The following is a 22,109-nucleotide window of genomic DNA, read 5'->3' on the forward strand; positions in this document are numbered from 1 at the left end:
CTGCCTAATAGCGAGTCCTTCTGGGTGTGGCTCCCGACCTGCCTGTGCTATGTGTGTTGCTATACGGGACAAAGGATAGATCACCAAGTCTCACACACAGGGGAATTAACATAATCCCTACTCTATTTAACACAAGGCCATCCTTGTATGACCACACATATACACTTACGCGAACAAACCGCCTAAACAAACTTATTACATGTGGGGTTCCCTATCACAATAATCGGAGCATGATACCTACACAGACCTACCTGACTCTATATATCACTCTAGCCCAAAATTCATAACAATATAATTATATATATGTATATATATATATATATATATATATATATATATATATATATATATATATATATATATATAGTATATATATATATATATATATATATATGTGTGTATATATATATATATATATATATATATATATATATATATATATATATATTTATATATATATGTGTATATATATATATAATATATATATATATATATATATATATATATATATATATATATATATACATATTGCCATGTGAGGTTGGGAAACCCACTTCTGATTTCCATCTGTATGGCTGGGCCTATTGGCTGGCTGGGCCAATCCACAACAAATTTTGCAAATGTGCTCGAGGTACTCAGGGTTAGGGAATGGGCACAACACTCCACCACCACCTCCACAAGGCAATTCTATGTATGTATGTGTGTGTGTATGTGTGTGTGTTTCAGAGTTTGAAAATCAAGAAACTGACCTCAAACAAGGATATGGGGTCATTTGGCCCATTATATTGCCATCGTGCACTCTCATGTTAAATTTTACTAGAGCTTTAAACATCAATTGTCCTGATGGTTTACTAAAGCCTAAATAACCCGATCTTAATCGGGTAACCCAGCTTGGGAGGGGTACCCTGCGCTGCATGGGGAAAAAAACTATGTAGGGGTTCCAACACATTGAAAACGTTGAAATCATTAAAAATATTTTCAAGTATTTTTTGTGCATTTGTTTGTGTTTGTGCGATACTCTTTCTTGGCTGAACCGTATAATCTACACACCCCAACTTATGGGGGTGTCAGTACTTCATAATCAGGGAAAGGTTTTAATCTCCCACATGTTGGCCTTGACATCCATTTTGTGGCCACCAAAGGCCGCTATAAAGTGTATATTGGAAAGTGGGGTTATGCAGTGCTGCCGCCAGCCTGCAGGCAAAAGGTACACTAGTATGAGGTTACAACTCCATAGCTTTTCAATGTCTCAAAACTTGTCCCAAAACCACTGCTGGGTAAAGCTCACCCAGCCGGGGTACCCTCTCCCTCCAATCCTCACCCCACCCCTTCACCCCAACGGGCACCGCCAGGTGGCCTCTCTATTTGGTTGATAAGTTTGTATCCCGGTGGATTTTATTTTGAGAATATATGTTGTGTTATAGCACTGGAGTGCCCATGCTATGCTTACATAGGCAGTCTAGCAACCACCTGATACATACGCATGTATCCAATGTACCGTACCATACTTTGTGTTGCAGAACATTGGTTCTGCCGAAGCAGTTTCTTGGCGAGGGGGCATGCTGGGTGGTTTTCCATCCCTCTCCCAGCAGTAGTTAGAGCAGGAATTTGGAATTTGTTAATGTCGCCGGCGATGGTCCCCCTACTCTTCATGAAGGACACCGTGGGATCTTTACATTCCACCAACTAGTGTCGGCAGACGGGACGCCCAGCTTAACATCAATCTGAAGGATGGCAGACACATTGATGAATCACGCCGCCTGTGAAATACCAGGATGATAGTTTATAGCTGGGCCGTGATTCAAAAGCAGGTAAGATGGCTTAAGGCGGATGTGCCATCCTACCGGCCCTGCAAAAACAGAGTTACATGAACACTTTAAATCATCACCAACTGCATGGTACTTGATAAGACCAATAGCAGGCAACTAAAGAAACAGTGGAATATTTGGATGTGCGGAGGCAGAATGTAACCAGGTAATTTGCAGTGTGTGTGTGAGATCAATATGCCTTTTCATGCATAGTTCTGAGTACATCACTCTGGACAACCATGAGAGAAAGAAAGAAAGAACTCAAAAACCGAGAGCAGAAAGAACTCACAGACCGAGAGCAGAAAACTCACAGACCTAGAGCAGAAAGAACTCACAGACCTAGAGCAGAAAACTCACAGACCTAGAGCAGAAAGAACTCACAGACCTAGAGCAGAAAGAACTCACAGACCTAGAGCAGAAAGAACTCACAGACCTAGAGCAGAAAGAACTCACAGACCTGGAGCAGAAAGAACTCACAGACCGAGAGCAGAAAGAACTCACAGACCTAGAGCAGAAAGAACTCACAGACCGAGAGCAGAAAGAACTCACAGACCGAGAGCAGAAAGAACTCACAGACCTAGAGCAGAAAGAACTCACAGACCGAGAGCAGAAAGAACTCACAGACCGAGAGCAGAAAGAACTCAGACCTAGAGCAGAAAGAACTCACAGACCGAGAGCAGAAAGAACTCACAGACCGAGAGCAGTAAGAACTCACAGACCGAGAGCAGAAAGAACTCACAGACCTAGAGCAGAAAGAACTCACAGACCTAGAGCAGAAAGAACTCACAGACCTAGAGCAGAAAGAACTCACAGACCTAGAGCAGAAAGAACTCACAGACCTAGAGCAGAAATAACTCACAGACCTAGAGCAGAAAGAACTCACAGACCTAGAGCAGAAAGAACTCACAGACCTAGAGCAGAAAGAACTCACAGACCTGGAGCAGAAAGAACTCAGACCTAGAGCAGAAAGAACTCACAGACCGAGAGCAGAAAGAACTCACAGACCTAGAGCAGAAAGAACTCACAGACCTAGAGCAGAAAGAACTCACAGACCGAGAGCAGAAAGAACTCACAGACCTAGAGCAGAAAGAACTCACAGACCGAGAGCAGAAAGAACTCACAGACCGAGAGCAGAAAGAACTCACAGACCTAGAGCAGAAAGAACTCACAGACCGAGAGCAGAAAGAACTCACAGACCGAGAGCAGAAATAACTCACAGACCTAGAGCAGAAAGAACTCACAGACCTAGAGCAGAAAGAACTCACAGACCTAGAGCAGAAAGAACTCACGGACCTAGAGCAGAAAGAACTCACAGACCTGGAGCAGAAAGAACTCACAGACCTGTAGCAGAAAGAACTCACAGACCTAGAGCAGAAAGAACTCACAGACCTGTAGCAGAAAGAACTCACAGACCTAGAGCAGAAAGAACTCACAGACCTAGAGCAGAAAGAACTCACAGACCTAGAGCAGAAAGAACTCACAGACCTAGAGCAGAAAGAACTCACGGACCTAGAGCAGAAAGAACTCACAGACCTTGTATTACGTAAAATGACTCGGGGAGCACAATAAAAGCTTTCGGTCACACAGCCAAACAGCAAAAATAATAGTTGTATTTTTTAAAATAAAAATAATATAAAAACAATAGAAGAGCAAAAATATTAATTTGTTCGTGATTCAAAATTCCGTTTCTCGGTGACAGAATGACACCGTGTAGTGACCACAGCCCGTTTCATACGTGGTACAATGGTGGATGGGTACGGCCTACCCGGATATGAGTCTAAGCCACATTTGAAATAATTGGTGACAAATACATACCGCTGCTGGATCACTTTACGGCTCTATATATTTTCATGTAAGAGAACTCCACCACATTTTTGCTGGTGGTTCCTACATAAGGCGGAATGATGTAAAAAGCTGCAAAGAAGAAGTGTGGCCCAACAAGCAGCTTCCATCAGCATGAAAAAAAACAAACCTTGAAACCAATTCGAGAAGCTTTTGCACAAATGCTCAGATGGCTGTTTGAGAACATTTGGAATTAAGCACAATTTATGTCTAAACGTCTCGTTTTCAAAGGGCTATAAAGAAAAACATAACATTCTTGCTTGAGAAACTTTTCCGGTTGTTTGTCTCGCTCACTAATCTTTGGCTGCCATGAGCATTCCACACACAGCTTGAATATGAGATATTTTGGCCCAGAAGAATGGCCCTTTCAGCTAGCCGACGTGAGTGATAAAATGTAGGAAATTGATGTGCATAACCTCCGATTGATGTTATTTCTACAGATGTAGACGAGTGTGAGATGGAAGGCAGTTGCATCGATGGATTGTGTCACAACACACGTGGCAGCTATGTGTGTCACTGTGAAACTCCACTGTCGCTGGACATGTCGGGCAAGCGCTGTGTTAACCGTACCATCACAGGCAAGTCTCCAACTCCTTAAATCATCACATTGGTCTTCGTTCATTGGCATCACCCTAATACTTCTCTTAATCCAAAATGATAAATAACATTTGCCAATATGACTGACAGTTAATCAATGTGACAATATGACTTTATAACAGCTGTTCACCACCATCTCTTATCTTCCCCCATCCAAAAGCTTGATCTCTTCTACCCCCGTTAATTCACCCCAGATCCACTTTTTTTTTTGGGAAATACCGACTTTTTTCTTTCCTGGAAGTTCCAGCAGTGTCCATGTGTTTTCTACCTCTCCCACCCCTCCCTCACCCCTCCCCATGCCTCCTCACCCCCAAGCCCTCTCCCTCCCACAGATCTCCCGTTGTCCCTGTTGCTGTATTTGTGTGCTTCCCTCTCTCCCGCTCCCTTTTTTGTATGTTTTGTGTATCCGGTTTTGTTTTTTTTGTGATTGATGGCAAAGGCCACACTGGAGTGGCTAAATAAGAAGAAAATAAATGGTCTTGAGTGACCCAGTCTAAATCCTGACTTGAACACATTTGATCATTTATGGTGAGAATTGTGATTAGCTCTTACACGAGCCTCGGTTTTGTATACAAAAAAAAAGAGAAAAAAAAGAAGCATTTGGGTGATCCCTGCCATGTACCATCCCTATATTGTTTTGTTGGCATGCCTTCCATGTGTTGATATGTCTTTCCTCTGTGGCATTGCCCCCAATGTTGTGACTTTGATTTTATCCAGAACCTGGGCAAAGTGCCGTTTTTTTGGACGTTTGCTGGAAGGACGTGTCTCAAAATTGGATGTGTGGACAACCTATTACCGAGCAAAAGACAACGTACACTGAATGCTGCTGTCTCCATGGCAGGGCATGGGGGGTAGAGTGTGCCCTGTGTCCACCAGAAGCATCCGGTATGTAGAATCTTATGAGCTTTTACAATTACAATTCTTTAATGGACCTCCAGCAAATGCAAAGTGCTTCTTTTCAAGCAAACCAACCGCACCCAATCCCTCCAATATACAAAGGAGGGATGTTGGACCGGACTCAAGGATTTGTACTCGGCTACATTTTTTTCTGAGCTATTAGACATGCACTCAGGACTTTGACTCATGAGTAAACTGGCTCGGCCATTCACCCTTAATGATGCTTCTGAAAGTTTACATCATTGGCTCCCAAACCTTTTTGTCCGTGACCCAAAATTTGAAATCGCATTCTCCTCGCGACCCAAATGGTACCGGTTCCTACGGTAAACACTGTCGGGGAAAACGCTTTCAACATGGAAAAAAACACCAGGATTTTGAGTGGGATTTTTCAAGTTCGGGTCACAACCCCGTATTATGGGAACCCCTGGTTTTGATGAACAATAGTGGTCAAAACCTTTCAAAATCATTTTATTCATGTTTCTTAACATTCAAATCCACCTCATTTGTAATCGAGGACAGATCCAAGTGGGATATGAAGGATCGGACAAACACACTTCCTAACTCTCCCTGAACCCCTTTATGAGCCCATGAGGTTCATAATGTCATTGCTTTGCAATGAAATGGAAGAAGAATGAGTAGTAAATTTCCTTGCTCACCTGTTTAAATACAAAGTGATGGACAACACAAATTACCGTCACATGTACAGGTGCTGTGCCGCATGAGCGCGAAGACGTATAAATGTAGAAGTCAGGAAACCAAATTAAGGGCAACCACGTGTCGTGCCACGAGTAATCGTACTCCACAAGATGAAACCGAGTGGTTTACCCAGCGATCTTTTAATCCATTAATTGCCGCACTCGTTAATGTAATGACAACGCGGTCGGACTCGTGAAACTTCTCACACGCCAGCCACGCAAAAGGCCACACTGATGCTTATTTTCCAGATTAAACCCAATTTACCCACGCGTGACCGAATGGGAGAGTCAGACCGACTCAGACGGAACGGAATTCAAACGTAAACACACGTTTATTCACAGGAAAAGCAAGAAGGAATGGGTTGAGTTCAAACGACATAAAGAAATAAACCCCAAAGATTTGGAATCTGGTGCCGAATCTCGGGCGGATTGTGGGGTGCAGTCTCGGGTGGAGTGCAAGTTTCACTACTTTGGGCCGTGTAATTAAAACAACCCGCATGATGTCACTCCTTTCCTTCATTGGCTGATGAGGCCTGAGAGTGGCAAAGTTGAAATCCCCTTTACTTCACTTCGCCGCTTGTCAACACGCGGTGCGGGCCTATACTCAAAAGCGGTCCATAATGACCAAATTTTCTTTATAAGTATACACATCGCAATACATTTCAACAAAGAATCTATATATATATATACATATTCTAATGCCACCATTTTTATATAAAAAAAACTATTTGAAAGGTGTATATATATATTTGACTAAGGAAGCACACTAACCCTATGACATGACACTGACGTCATGTGCATAAATTACACCAACACATCACCTCCAGACTAGGAGGCATCCATGTGGTACTTAAGGGTGTAGTACTGGTGAACAGGTGATTTTTATTTTTTATTTTTTTTATTTAGCTGAACAGTTTCCTTATAGTCTTATAAACAAGAATCATGCTATTATAGGTCATAGAAGTACCCCTAATTATTGAAAAATTTCCAAATTTTCTCACATCACACATGCCCCTCAATAACCGGAAGTAGAATTATTTGTTATAACTTTAATTTGCATCATTCTTTTGGGCTGAAATTTGGACAGGATATTCAGAATATCATTTCCTTTAAAATGATGAAAGCTTTTGTTTATAGGAGTAGCCATTGTGGATTTATTGAAGGACAACCAAGTTTTATCTGGTAATTGGCATAATTAGCTAATTAGTGAACATTTGACATAATTTCACAAAATCCTCTCATCAGGTAGAAGAGTAACACATGTATAATACATGTACCAAGTTTTGTGTGAAAAGAATGATAGGTGACATAGAAGATAGAAGTAGAAATGTGTTCTTTGTTTTTCCTTGTTTTTTATTGACGGTCTAATTTATGCAAATTATATGCATGTAATATGACAAAGAAGCGTTGAAACTGGTCTGAGAGCCAAGATTATATCTTTCAAGAAAAACTGAAAATTAGATACCTCTCAAAGGTACCTATGTAGTTTTCTCAATTTTTCACCAGTACTACACCCTTAAGTCTTTGCAGACTGAGATTGAAGCTCCATGGTCACAAATAGACAAAGGCAGAGATGTCGATCTAGATTACGCCCTCATTATGGGCCTTATGAGGCCTGCCTTTTTTATAATAAAGTTTAAAAATCAACCATTTAAACAGCGTTGGACGTGCACCTTGACCCCACGGCCAAGGCACACCGTCTATCAAGACTGACCCATTGGCATACACATGCACCTCAACCCAAAGGCTGAAGCACATGGTCAATCAAAACACATGCATCCTGACCCCGAAGGGCCAGAATGCATGGTCATACAATTGGACCCCTCCTCCATAGGAGTGAGTCCCCATGACTTTAACACCATGCCGTCCCAACGAAGGCTTATTTTCCCGTCATCAGGACAACATGCTGCAAATTGTTTATTTGTGACCAATCTAAGCCATTAATATACACAGGTTGAACCCCCTAACTTGACTGGGAAGCAAGACACAGATTGAGTCTCACCCCAGCAATTAATTGTCAAGGAGCAGGGCAGAGACAATGTGCCAGCGTGGCAGGCGACACTTGTTGCTAACAGGTTGTGCAGCAATTGCTGATACGACAATGAAATGTGCCAAAGATACGACTTTATTTACTACTGTCACACATGGGTTGAAAATTACAATGTTTCAGTATCGACACACAAAATTGTTTTTAATAAACTAACACTCAGATGTAATCCCAAATCAGTAAGAATGTATGACAATCATCATAAACACACAGAGTAAGAGTCCTCCAGACCATTGATTCCTCATTTATAAGTTCTGTGGTAAATTATTTCCTCCTTATCTTCTTTGCGTCGGGGAACTGATGGCGATGCCACTCAACAACTTGCAACAGGTACTGGCGCTGCTGTTCATCCTTTGTCAAGACTTGATTGTCGTCCTGTATTAATGCTACACCACGTTCTGCAAAGTCGTTGACAGTGGCAATACCGCGCAATACTTGCTGTGATGACTGAAATGATGGGTCATCGGCCCACTCACCAGGGTCCTTTTCTAGGAAATCAGTATTGACTTTGAATGCAGTAAAAATTCGCAGTGAGGCAGAAGTAACAAAATCTGCAACAGTCTTGGCAGCGATGGCTTCTTTTGCTGTAAGATCCACATGTACCCGTGGTTGAGGATTCTCTTGGCATTCTTCTTTAAGAGCAGCTACTATCATTCGCTTGACATCAAGCTCAACACTATCATCAAACAGAGCAAGTCCTGCCAGTTCTTCGCTGAGGTATCACAAGTGATTGGAAAGCTTTTTGCTGGTGGCTTCGGCAATCACTGAATCAGGATAGAAAATGAGTGCTTTTAAGAGAGCTAGGTCTCCAGCAGGAGCACCAATGGCAGATGGAGCGCTGAACCAGGCTTTGGTATACACTGCTCCAACAAATGCTGTAAAACGCTTTATGCCAGTGAGTTCCTTTGGGGTCAGTCGAAACTGATCACGGAACAAGTAGATCTTGATTCCATAAATCACACAGGCCATCCATCTTGCCCGATGCATAGCTCCTGGCTGCATGAACCTGAATCCTCTCGGAGGACGCTCACCAAACAGAATAATAGTCAACTCAAGAAGTTCACGGTAGTCATCTCGTAGTTGGCCCAATTCCAGTTTCTGGATGCAGAATGAAACGACATCTTCTTTGCAACTTTAAAATACACCTGAAACTACAGAGTCCAGGTCATCAGGCATCATTGGCTTAAACTTGCTTTGGTCAATGGAATTCCAGTTTGACTGGAAATGCTTGAAGACGGCTATCTCAGGTCCTTTTGATGGACCAAGAAATGGTTTGAATGCTGCCATTGCTGCCTCTACCACTAGTTCCAGAATGTGATGCCGGCATGCAAAATGTAATCGTGGTCGTCCAAGCTTTTGCTGCAAAATAGTGCACCCACCAAGTGCTGAACCAGTGTTGCTGACTGTCGTGTCAAAGCTCATACCTGCCACCATGTCTTGCAAATGCCATTCTTCTAGGCATTGCATAACAGCAGCAGCTGTTGCTAGTCCAGTTCCTGCTGGCAGCTTTGGCACACCCAGAAGCTTTCCAGTTCCTTGTGGGTCACTGACAATGACAGGAAGGCGATCAACTTTTTTAGTCCCATCGTCTGGAAGGAGCTTGCCATCCCAATGAACCACCAGACTTGTGTTTGGAGCATAGGATGCCTGGATGTCACCTGCAATTGTCTTCCGTTGGATCCGCCTGGATTTCCTGATCGATGTGTGGTTGATGGCCAACTCTGAAGGGTCGTGTCCCAGAGCAGAAGCTGCTGCTGACAAGATGTGAACAGCTGATCGATCGCTAACCTTGGTGCGTTCGAGAGCTGCTGTTAGGTCCGGTGTAACAATGCTACTTGCACGCTTTCGGCTCTGCCTCTTTGAAGCAGATAGAACACCAGAGTCATCATGATCACTGGCTTCAGCACTGCTGTCTGTTGATGATGCTAGCTCAAGTCTCCTCTCGGGCTGCTTTCTTCTCTTTTTCATGCTGCTCTCTTTCAGTTAACACCTTGTCGTGTTGATGTGTCCGCTCCTCTTTTCCTGCTAGCACCTTGTCAACACCAACCATAAAGCCCAGTCGACCTGGCTCCCGTTGTGCCTTAAGGAATTCACGGTCCTCTGGTATTTTGATCAGATCAAGGACATCAACATGAGCAATGTCAAATAAGTCACGTAGACCGGTTTGAAACTGCTCTTCTTTCTTTATCTGAGGGACAGATCGCCGGCTCTTTCCTTTCAGGATGGATCTGTATTGTTCTACTTTTCTCTCTAGTTTTGCAATGATATTCCGCTCATCTGCAGTGGGGATCCGTGCTTTCTCCCAGATGCATAATGTCTCACGAACAACAGTTGTTGCGGCACTGCTTATGTCCAATTTCTCAGCATGATGTAGCTTAAAGTATCGCTGCAGAATCTCTTGCCAAGATGGGAGCCGAGTTTCTGGTAGTTTTTCAATATGGCAGCCTATCAGCCACACATGGTTCTTTTTTCTGGTTGCTCTTCTTGAAGTACTTGCACTCGCCATCATAACTGAAACAAACCGAAATAATTTCTGTATAGTGCTGATTAGCAGATTAGCAGGGGCCATGTGACAGTGGTAAAAGTTTTCAAAATGAAATGAAATTTTACACAATTTGTTCTCTCTGCAGGTGTAAGAAAAAAATGGAAAAGCACTTTAGAAAAGTTAATGTTTACATTTGAGGACCACCCTAATATATATATATTGTTGAAGGCTCTCCAGTCACAGACTATATAGTCTTCATCGAGGCCAGGCCTTAAATAAAAGAACTGCATTTATAGAAAAGTGAAGAAAGAGAGAATAGTCTAAGAGGTTTTGAGGAAATAAAAGAGAGAATGTAAAGGTGAGGAGTGAAAATGAGTAAGAAAAGTGTACATGATGAAAAGTGAATTGCAAGAAAGTGAGATTAAGGCTAGCCCAGTAGCTGTATAGTTTGAGTGAGACAGAAAGTAAGACCAGCAATCCTGACACAGAGCGTGTAAGATGGTTCCGGGCACCACTTTAACGCTCCTAAGTCCGAACGGTAGTACTACCCTGGGCAGTTGCTGTCTACAACCTACTACCTAAAAACCGGTCCAACCGGATTGGTGCTTTTTACGAAACACCATTTCCTTACTGGATTGTCGTTGGCTCACGAAGGGAACTCATCCGCTCTTTAACAGGTATTGATTTTAGTCCTGCAGGGTGTCACAGTCACCCTCCCCACTGGCAGCCAGTGAGGGTAGTCAGTTTAGTCGCCGACTACCCCACCAAGCAGCAGGTAGCACTGGGTTACATGTTACCAGTGGAAGCCAAAAGACCGACCTGACTGAAACTTATATACTATATACAGTCACGTGAAAAAGTAAGTATACCCCATGTAAAGTTTTGACCTTTTCAACATATTTCAACATACAGCTATTTTATCTTCATTTCAACAATATTGACAGATAAAGGTGATATAATATAACAAATATCATTAAACATTTACATTTTGTAGTCCATTGTATAATTTAAATAAACATAAATGCAAATTTCGCATGTGGAAAAAGTAAGTACACCCTTGGCTCGAATAGGTGGTATTCCCCCCTTTGGCAGAAACAACCTCAAGTAGGTGTTTCTTATAACTGTCTACCAGTCTCTGACATCGACTGGGAGAAATTTTTGCCCACTCCTCCATGCAGAATTCTTTCAGCTGTGCGATGTTTGAGGGGTTTCTTGCATGCACAGCTCGTTTCAAATCCCCCCACAACATCTCGATGGCATTTAGATCCGGGCTTTGACTTGGCCATTCCAGAACCCTCCATTTCTTTCTTTTCAGCCATTCATTGGTGGATTCACTGGTATGTTTAGGGTCATTGTCATGTTGCAAGGTCCACCTTCGGTTGAGCTTCAACTTTCCGACAGATGGCCTCACATTATCCTCATGCACCCTCTGGTACAATGAAGAATTCATAGTGGATTCTATGATGGTGAGCTGCCCAGGCCCTGATGCAGCAAAGCTGCCGCAAACCATAATATTTCCACCACCATGCTTTACAGTTGGTATCAGGTTCTTGTGGTCAAATGCTGGCTTTGGTTTTCGCCAAACATGTCTTCTGGTACTGTGGCCAAATAGCTCTGCCTATGACTCATCTGTCCAGAGCACATTGCTCCAGAAGTGCTGGTCTTTGCCTAGGTGTTCATTGGCAAACTTTAGTCTTGCCCTGATGTTCTTTCTGGACAGCAAAGGTTTCCTCCTGGCACACCTCCCATGTAGATCAAATTTGTGCAGCCTCTTTCTAATCGTAGACTCGTACACTTTGACATCAACAGTGGCACGAGCTACCTGTAGGTCCCGTGATGACATTCTGGGGTTCTTAGAGACTTCTTTCAGCATCTTGCGGTCTGCTCTCGGGCTGAACTTGCTGGGGCGGCCTGGCCTGAACAAGTTGGCAGTTGTTTGGAATCTTCTCCACTTGTAGATGATCTTCCAGACAGTCGAATGATTGATTTCAAATTGTTTGGAGATCTTTTTAAATCCCTTCCCAGACTCGTAGGCATCTATAACCTTCTTTCTGGAGGCCACAGAGAGCTCTTTTGATCTAGGCATGGTGACGCCGCACACTTCAACAACAAAGAGCAAACCAAACTAAATGTCTGAGGTTTAAATAACACAGGTTCCTCCAAGATCCTCTCTAACGATGTTCTAATCATTTGCACCTGAGCTGGTGCACCTGATTCTAATTTTAGGTATTTGAAGTAGTGATAAATGTAGGGGTGTACTTACTTTTTCCTCATGCGAAATTTGCATTTATGTTTATTTAAATTATACAATGGACTACAAAATGTAAATGTTTCATGATATTTGTTATTTTATATCACCTTTATCTGTCAATATTGTTGAAATGAAGATCAAATAGCTGTATGTTGAAATATGTTGAAAAAGTCAAAACTTTACATGGGGTGTACTTACTTTTTCATGTGACTGTATATATAATTTTTTTAAGAGCCACATAATTATGTTGTCATGTTGTAGTTTACATTTTATTTCCACACTGCAGTCATGTACTGTCGCATGGCGTTACTGCACTGTCAACGGCATACGTGCCAGTGCACACTGTTGCAGGCATGGGTGAGAGGCAGAGCAGGTGTCTTCGTTGAGAGAACTATAGACAAAAAAGAGAAAGAGACAAATCCTCTTTCTGCGCTTTAATTCCAAGTTAGGGGTCAGCCACTTTAATCTGCCTTCTCCATTCCTGCCTGGTGTCATCCGCATCTTCCTCTCTCAATTCCACACTCTTCATATCTCTTTCCACTACCTCACTCCACCTGTCACCCCCTTAATCTTTTCCCTTGAATTGGCTCATTCCATGCTTTATTGATTGTGTATTCATCCTTTTTTCTCATGTATCCAAACCACCATAACCTAGTCTCTCAGATCCTTTCTGTGATACTTACAACTCCAACTCTCTTGTGTATTTCCTCATTCCTCAAGCACTCTCGTAGTGATACTCTGAAAATCCACCAAAGCATTCTCATATCTGCCCTCTCCAGAAACCCCTATTCCCTTTTTCTCAAAGCCCATGTTACTGCACCATACATTATAACCGGTCTCATCACTTTCTTGTAGATTTTAACCTTTAATTTTCACTGCATCCTTCTATCACACGTGACTCCACTAACCTCCTTCAATTTCGCCCATGCTTCCTTCACTCTACCTCCGAAGAGAGCCAGAAAACAACATCTGTTCAACTTCAACATTACACTTTCCAACTTTTCTCCCTCCTCAAAATTGTGGTGGCAATCTTCTAAAGTCTGTCTCCGATATATACTCCCCCTCTATACCTTCCCTCTCTACAAATGGCACCACAGCCAACTCCAATCGTGAGAAGGCTGAATGCCTAAATTCTGCATTTGCTTCCAAATCTTGTGTCCCCAAACCCTCTCATGCTCTGTGCCCACTTTTTCCAGTCACACCCAACTGCTTCTGGACATCTTTGGCACCTGAGAATGTGAAGAAGTTTCTGGCAATCCTCAACTCTGATTCTGCAACTGGACCAGATGGCATCAGCTCACGTGCCCTAAAAACCTGTTCTGCTACTTTTGCACTTCCTCTCTCTGCCCTTTTCACCCTGTCGTTTGCCCTAGGTCATATTCCATCTGCTTGGACATCAGCCAACATCACTGCATTACATAAAAGGTGCAAACAATTATCCCCTTAACTACAGACCAATTATATATCTGACTTCCAATCATCAGCACGGTCATATAATTCATCATCGCAGTTGACATGAAATCCTTCTTTTTCTCCAACGGCGTCATCTCAGATCATCAATTCAGATTCAGACCATGTCACTACACTTTGGACTTGATGCTTCTTCTCTCCCAACAATCGATGGATGCCCTCAATGTCAGACAGATCAGGGCCGTCTCTTTAGACATATCTCAAGCTTTCGATGCAGTCTGGCATCCCGCCTTGCTCGAAAAACTCTCCGCCTATGGAATCCATGGCCAACTCCACACTTGGATTACTGACTTCCTCCACTCTTGTAGCCAATGTGTAGCTCTCAGCAGAATCCCTTCTTCTCTCCTTGTCAAAGCTGAAGTGCCCCAAGGCAGTGTTCTGGGTCCAGTCCTATTCCTGATCTTCATTAATGATATATCTGACAAATCTCTAGAAAATGCTCCATCTCTTTGATAATGACTCCAACCTCTGCAGTAACATCCCTCATCCTTCAGACAAGCAGGCTGCAGACTCTTCCCTCTCTTCAGACCTTGACAAAATCACAAACTGGTCAAACACTTGGAATATGTCTTTTAATACCACCTAACGTTGACTTTGTATACACCTCTTCTTCTGCAACATGGAGCACTATCCACCCGTCCCAACTCTCCAATTCCTCAACTGTATCTATTTTAAGCAACACCCGACAATGTCACCCGACAATGTCTCAATTGACATTGTCTGACAATGTCAATCCAGACAAATCTCAGTGTCACGCGCACTCTCTCTCACTCTCTCTGAAGGAACCATATGACAACCCCTCCCATCGACTTTCTCAACAACTCTCTTACAGAAGTTCAGTCACTCAAACTCTTGAGTCTCACTCTCAGCCATGATCTTTCTTGGACAAACCACATTTCAAAAAGTTGGCCTTTAAAGCTAGTTGCTGACTGGGCATCCTTTGTCATACAAAGTCCATCCTTGGCACACCTGAACTCTTATCCACCTACAAGGCCTTCATCTGCAGCTTCATTCATCCGTAGATCATTGTAATCTCCCACTATGGAGCTGAGTCTATGGGCCTATCACTTTGCCATCGCTGTCAGATCAGTGGTCTTTCTGTCGTCTTCTTCTGCCTCTTTTCTGGTCTTGCACATTCTGCCGTTTCCGTGCTTTGAACCTCCATCCTCTCCTCTCCACCAGGGATCTGCAGGGTACACGAGGTCCACCAGCAAGCCCCTTCTAGTGAAACTCCCACAATTCAGAACCACTGCTCACCACCACTCATTCGTTCCTTTTTTTCCCGCCTGTGAAACCAACTTCCACATTATCTTTAATCACATTCTTCCCTCCTAGTCTTCAAGACAGCTGTTCACCACCATCTCAGACCATCCCCAATCCAAAACCATAATCTTTTCTACCCCTGTGAACTCCCACCTCCAAGCCCACCTCCTTCCAATTTTCAAGTTCTTTCCTTCCAGATAGTTACCTCTGCCACCGACGGTGGATGGAGGTTATGTTTTCAACCCTGTCTGTCTGTTTGTGTGTTTGTCTGTCTGTGAACAAGATATCTCAAAAAGTTGTGGACGGATTCGGATGAAATTTGGTGGAGAGGTAGTGTATGTGACAAAGACAAAATGATTAGATTGTGGTGAAGATCCGGATTCGGATCCGACTACTAGAATTTTTAAAGTGATTCTTCACCATTGGGACATAGGGCCAAAAACGATACATAGCAGAATATCTCAAAAAGTTATGGACGGATTCAGACGAAACGTGGTGAAGAGGTTGTGTGTGTGACAAGGACTAATTGATTCGATTTTCGTGAAGATCTGAATATGGATTCGGATACGAGAATGATTAAATTTTTTAAGTGATGCTTCACCATCGAGTGATAGGGCTAAAACTGATATATAGCACAATATCTCAAAGTTATGGACGGATATGGACGAACTTTGGTGGACTGTTTGGGTGAGTGACAAGGACAAATCGATTCAATTTTGGTGAAGATCTAAATATGGATTCAGATGCGATAATTTTTTTTTTAAAGTGATTCTTCACCATTGAGAGAAAGGGCCAAAAACGATATATAGCACGATATCTCAAAACATTGTGGTTGACTTATGACAAAATGTAGTGAATGAGTTGGGAAGGTGACAAGAACAAGCTGATGATATTTTGCTTCTTGTCGGATCCAGATTTAACCTATCAATGGGATACAAACCGTAAACTGTTCAGCGTGGTGGAGGTATGCACCCTAGAGTGCCATTATGTATGTGCCCGGAGGTCTCTTCAGAGCACTCTCTACAGAGTGCCATTCTAGTTATACCCTCGCAGGAGGAGAGGGTATTGCATTTGGGTCCGTTTGTCTGTTTGTCCGCACAGAATAAATATGATTTTCTCGGCAACCGTTGGTCCGATTGACAGAAAATTTCCACCATAGGTGCAACTCCACCTGTGTAATTTTTTATGATAATTATGACGTCATAGGTCACGTGGTATGGGCGCCATCTTGGAAAAACCGAAAAACTTTGCACCTCTATATCTCCGAAAGCGCTGAATAGAAAAAATTGAGAAATGGCTCATTGTAAAGAACTCTCCATGGGGAATAAAATATGTTAATGATGTCATATGTCATAGGTGCCTCCATTATGACGCCATAATTCGACAAGTACAAAACTTCATCCGATCAAGATGAAATTTCTTGAGCATCATCTGGGGATAAATTGGTGGAGAAAAAAAAAATGATGACGTCATCGGTCATGTGGTTCGGCCGCCATATTTGTTTTTAACACAAAAAGCCTTAAAAAAAACCACTGAAAACACATCCTGGCGAGGGTTTGCAATCTCTGATTGCTCTTTCTTGTTAATTCTGTTTTTGTTTTCCTTGCTCTTTTATTATACTCAATTGTTTTCCAAGAAAGCACCTAATTGAGACATATGGTCTGACAGCATGGTGCATGGGTAGCACATTTACTTTTGAGCTGTCTATTCTGGGTTTTATTTGGCATGGGGGGTTTGGCCAACCTGATTATAAATTGTCAAATTGGTTATTTGCAGGTAGGGCATTGCATCACATGGTGCCGTCCCTCTGATAGAAATTCAGCCAGGTATCCCATCTAGCATTATCTGGTTGAAGTGAAAGATCCCAAGGTGTATTTTCTTAAGGGTAGGCGCAAGTTATCACCGGCATTCTGAACAAGTTTGACATTCCTGCCCAAATCTGCTCCAGTCAAACACCAGGTCTGACTGGCCGGTTCATGAAGGACTTAAAATAACGACTTTTCCTGGTCGATCCCATAAGGTGGGAATTGACGAAGGTGTATCGATTCAAATGGCCACACACCAAGAACAATTTTGAACATTTAATTCCCCGGAGAAGATTCACTTCGAATACAACAAGGATTACAACAAAGTTTAACAATACTATACCGACATATACAATTACAGGTTCAACACAACGTGTCCAGCCAATCTTCAATTGAGTGATTGAATGCAGTTCCTTTTTTACAGTAAGTTTGGGAACAAAATAAATCTCCTGCTGTCTCAGGAGTCAGACTGAGGAATGGAAAGGTCAGAGGTTTTTCGGACAGACTGGTGCCATGGACTCGATAAGGCATCTGGTTATCATTACACCTCCGACCATTGAGGATAAGTATCTTAAGATGACGAAGTGCAGACTTGTTGTTTTTCCCAGCATGCAGCCTCCCGGAGACTCTTTCTGTTCTTGTCTGATGAAAACAGCCCCATTTGCCTTTTGTACATTTCAATACCCTTTCAAACATTGTATCTCTTTCCTTGCATAGATGATCAATGTTAGCCAATGTTAGCAATTTCTATAATCCATTATGCAGATTTAATCAAATATTTATCACTAAAGTATAAGCTTCACTTTTATTGGCTACATATATATATATATATCGAAGACTAACAGTAGGAAGTCCATTTAGACTTCCATAGAATACTTGAAGCCATTAAATAATTAGGAGTAGTCATATAGTAAGAAATAATTCGGATATGTCCTCGTTCTCTTTATAGTGGATTTCACAAGTACAGATACATTAAAAGTACACCATCCTCCATGCCAAATAAATATATAAATAACATATACTCAAGCACGCAGCATTGCTGGGATGCCTTTGGTGCCTTGCAATGCCTCCATGCAGCACATAGAGACGGTATTGGAAGGGAGAGGTGTTGAGTTGCGAAATGAAACAATAATTGAGTGATAAATTGTGGGGGGAAAAAAAAAAAAAGTAAAATAATTAATTGCTTAATAATTTGGTTAATATCATACCTAAACCACCAGTGTTTCATCCAAAGCTGTAACTTTTTGCAAATTAATTAAATAAGTTATTTTCAATCGAATTTTTTTTATTTATTAATTGGTGTTTTTTTTTTGTTGTTGTTTTTTGGATACTGAATCGAGGCTCGTGAAAGGTGTTGTTTCGTATTCAGCCTGTGGCTGCTGGTTGCATCATTTTCTGGATGCACGGCTGTGCCACTGATGCAGTGCCCCAATTACCAGTGAGCTTGTACTCAATTTGCCGACCTTGAAAGGATGACAGGCTGAGTCACTAATCCCTGGCGTTAATTCAACGATCGACCAGGATTCAAACTCAGAATCGATCCCAAGGTCCCAAGCCAGCACCCCAACCGTTAAGCCAACACCAGGCTATTGATGAACTGATTAATCAATGAAAAATCGATTAATTCATTAAAGAATAAATATTTTAAAAATATCCTTTATAGCCAAATCACTTGGTCATTGTCGTGTCCGAATATCAGCTTCCTAGCTCGAAAGGTGCCTGAGATATTGCCCAGATGAGAAAGGACATAAATAAGTGATTAATAAGGAAAATAAATAAATAATAATCGTAAAATAATTAAATAATTAATCAATTGGCCAATCAAATACCTAAACCACCACCGTTTCATCTGAATCTAACTTTTTTCAATTAGTTAATTAAGTCATTAATTGAATAATTAAGTAATCAATCAATTAATTGATTAATCATTAAATCAAAAATAGCCTTTACAGCCAATCACTTGGTCATTGTCGTGTCCAAATATCAGCTTCCTAGCTCAAAAGGTGCCTGAGATAATGCCCAGATGAGAAAGGAAATAAATAAGTATTAAGTACTTAATAAATCGATAATAATTAAGTAATTATTCAATTAATTTATTAATCAAAAAACAAAAAACGCCGTTTTTGCTAAAGTACGTGCACATTATTGTGCTGAAATTTCAACTTCCTAGCGCAAAGGATGGCTGAGATATCGCCCAGACAAACAAGAAAGAAAGAAACAAGAAAACAAACAGAGTGAAAACTGAGTACTCCCTTTCAGCGCGTGTCATCGCCGGCCCCCTTCAGTGCCTGGCGATGACGTCATGCAGCACCTGGAGATGGAATAGGAAAGGAGTGCTGTACAAAAACAAACAAAATTTGAATTAGGCCTATCAAAACCGAGTTAAGAAACAAGTAATGTGTTTACAAATAGGGAGAGAATGACAGAGATGAAGGATAGCTTTACAAGCTCAATGCCAATTCACGTTCCTCACCCACGACGGCAGCTGCAGCTAATTACACTCGCTTATTGACCACGGCTGTTTACAACTCGAAATATAAACAGTATAAAAGTTACCATGCCAGTTGGGAGCAGGCCCCAATTGACAGGGTAACTTCTACATTAGAACAGATTTATGAAAACAAATAAAAGCAGGAAGTGGGGCCAGGTGAAACATATGCTCACAAATGTCTGCCTACAGATACCTGCTCTTGACAGCTGTTCAGAGAGCTGAATGTAAGAAATGCACCAAAAGCACTTTGGTATTTTAAAATTGCATTCAAGGGCAATGCTGACGTTGGATTTGAACCAATACAGCAGGGTTCTTGGGTGTGTGGAAACGAGAGCCAAAGAAAATGCGGGCACACCCAACACCAAGCACCTGTGTGCCACCACTTATCGGGATCCTAACTTAGGCCACTGAGGTCGGCTTGCCACATGCTGAACATGTCATTTTCCTTATTTCCTGAAATGGAAAAGGCCTGAAATTGCTTGAAATGTGTTGCTGCGAGAGGCGAGTATTGCTGACCCCAATTCCATCCACGTTGTTGTTGTCGATTTTAGCACCAGCGTTCGGTTTCACAGTAGATTAGCCTCGCTTTCCCTGCCCTCCAGAGGATTTTGTTCTGCTCTGCAACACCAAGTGGAGATCTGGACGTCCCAGGCATGAGGATTTTGCACTTGGCCCTCAGCAAGGTCTTCATTACATTCCTCAGCCGATTAATCAGCGACCACGGTCTGAGGTTCCTCACGCTTCTGTGTATCTTCCAGACATTGTGCAAGGTAGGAGAGAGATCATTCTGTGTCAGCACCTCAGTTGTACCTTTAAATTCTGCCGAGACTTGCTTCATGATTGCACTTTGAGCTAATGTGACCGATGTTTATTGATCTTTGACCATGACAGGACCGAAAGATGAGGTGGCAGGTCTGCAGGCTCAGGAGTGTGGTATCGCCCACGGCTGTGAAAATGGCCGGTGTGTCCGTGTCCCCGATGGCTTCACCTGCGATTGTTACGACGGCTTCCACCTGAACCTGGCCCAAGTCATTTGTGTTGGTAGGACCAGAGCCCAAAATTATTCTCAGAACCCACATGTACTTGTTTTTGTCCTGATGAGGTGATACTCATTACTTTTCACTGTACTGCCTTCTAGATGTAGACGAATGTGCAGAAGTGGAGTCCCTCTGTATGCACGGGCGATGCCTCAACACGGAAGGCTCGTACCAGTGTATCTGTGACTGGGGATACAGGCCGGTACTTTCTGATTCTCCCAAGTGTGTCCCCGATCCGAGTACATGGCATACCATCAGGCAGCGAGACGTTTAACCAGAAAGCAGAAAATTATTGGTGTCTAAAGCAAACCAAAGTATTAATTTCCTGGACAGTGACTCATTGATGGCAGGACTGGTTCCTGTACAGTATTAGAGTTTGGCCAATGATGTTCTCTCCTCACATCCGTGCGTTGTATTTTAAGTAGTCTTTACTGGAGCCACACCATACTCTACAGGTGATGCACTGGGTGTTTGATTAAGAAACGAAACATGACCTGTTTGAGGTGGTTTGTAAATTAGCTGTGTATGAGCCTTACCAAGGGACACTGTGATATCTGCGATGATGTATTTTCCATTTGTTAATAAATACTACTGTGTTTGGTTATTTTATTCTTTCGTATTTGCTCATTGTGTACAGCACTTCAATTAAACCTTTGCTCTGCATCTCCATGTGCAAGTCGTCCAACATACGTTCGCACGAACATTGGTGAAATAATTTGACCCCCTGCACCCCAAACCCCCAACCCAAACTCTTCCCACCACCCTCAATTCTGCTCTCCCTTCATTCTTGCAAACGCAGCACCCGATTGCTTGTTTGCGTCATTTCTGGATGCATAGCTGTGCAGCTGATCCAGCGCACCCTTTAAATCAATACAGCAATTTCAAGTTTGGCCAGGGTAACAGCCATGTACCGGCACACATTGGCCTGCCTGATTTAGTTCACAAATTATGAACCAGCTTTCTATTTTCCCTCACCCTCCTTCATTTTTACCCAACTTTCTTCCCCTTTCCTCCAGCCAACTTGTTTACCTTGCCAATTCTACACTTAACTCCCCTCAGAATTACTGTCCTCTCTTCCTGGCATCCTTGCTATAATTCACGGAGCCATGTGTGCTTGGTTGTGTGTGTTTGTCGAGATACTCGTCCTCCATTTCTGGGCTGATTAGATCTAGTCTTGCTACATAGGATCAGCATGACTCCAATCAAAATATAGGGGTGTTTTCGTCTTTGCTAGTGGTCTTGGGGGATCCAGGGCGCCAATTCTCCATGTAAATGTATATCATGTGTAAATGTATATCATGTAGCACCGGTCCAGGTGGGAGAAGGTATTGCAAGGGCACCCCACCCTTTATTCTACAGTATTCCTGTCCCCCCGTTTTTCAGTGCAGTGAGGTGTTTTGAATTACACAGTGAGAGGTATT

At 42.4% G+C, this 22,109-nt stretch overlaps 1 protein-coding gene across 1 annotated transcript in view; it reads left to right on the top strand.

Annotated features, from left to right (window-relative positions):
- Positions 1-21,375, top strand: part of LOC137437041 (latent-transforming growth factor beta-binding protein 2) — a 95,332-nt gene extending 73,957 nt beyond the window's left edge. Inside the window, exons 20-24 of the mRNA XM_068131360.2 lie at positions 4,091-4,228; positions 4,965-5,132; positions 20,254-20,421; positions 20,543-20,692; positions 20,790-21,375. Of these exons, the coding sequence (XP_067987461.1) occupies positions 4,091-4,228; positions 4,965-5,132; positions 20,254-20,421; positions 20,543-20,692; positions 20,790-20,962 (797 nt within the window). The 3' untranslated portion in view covers positions 20,963-21,375. The remainder of the gene's footprint in view (positions 1-4,090; positions 4,229-4,964; positions 5,133-20,253; positions 20,422-20,542; positions 20,693-20,789) is intronic.
- The last annotated feature ends 734 nt before the right edge of the window (positions 21,376-22,109 follow it).

Source organism: Myxine glutinosa, chromosome 11 (genome assembly GCF_964187855.1).
Source record: "Myxine glutinosa chromosome 11, kmMyxGlut1.1, whole genome shotgun sequence".
NCBI classification, from domain to species: domain Eukaryota; kingdom Metazoa; phylum Chordata; class Myxini; order Myxiniformes; family Myxinidae; genus Myxine; species Myxine glutinosa.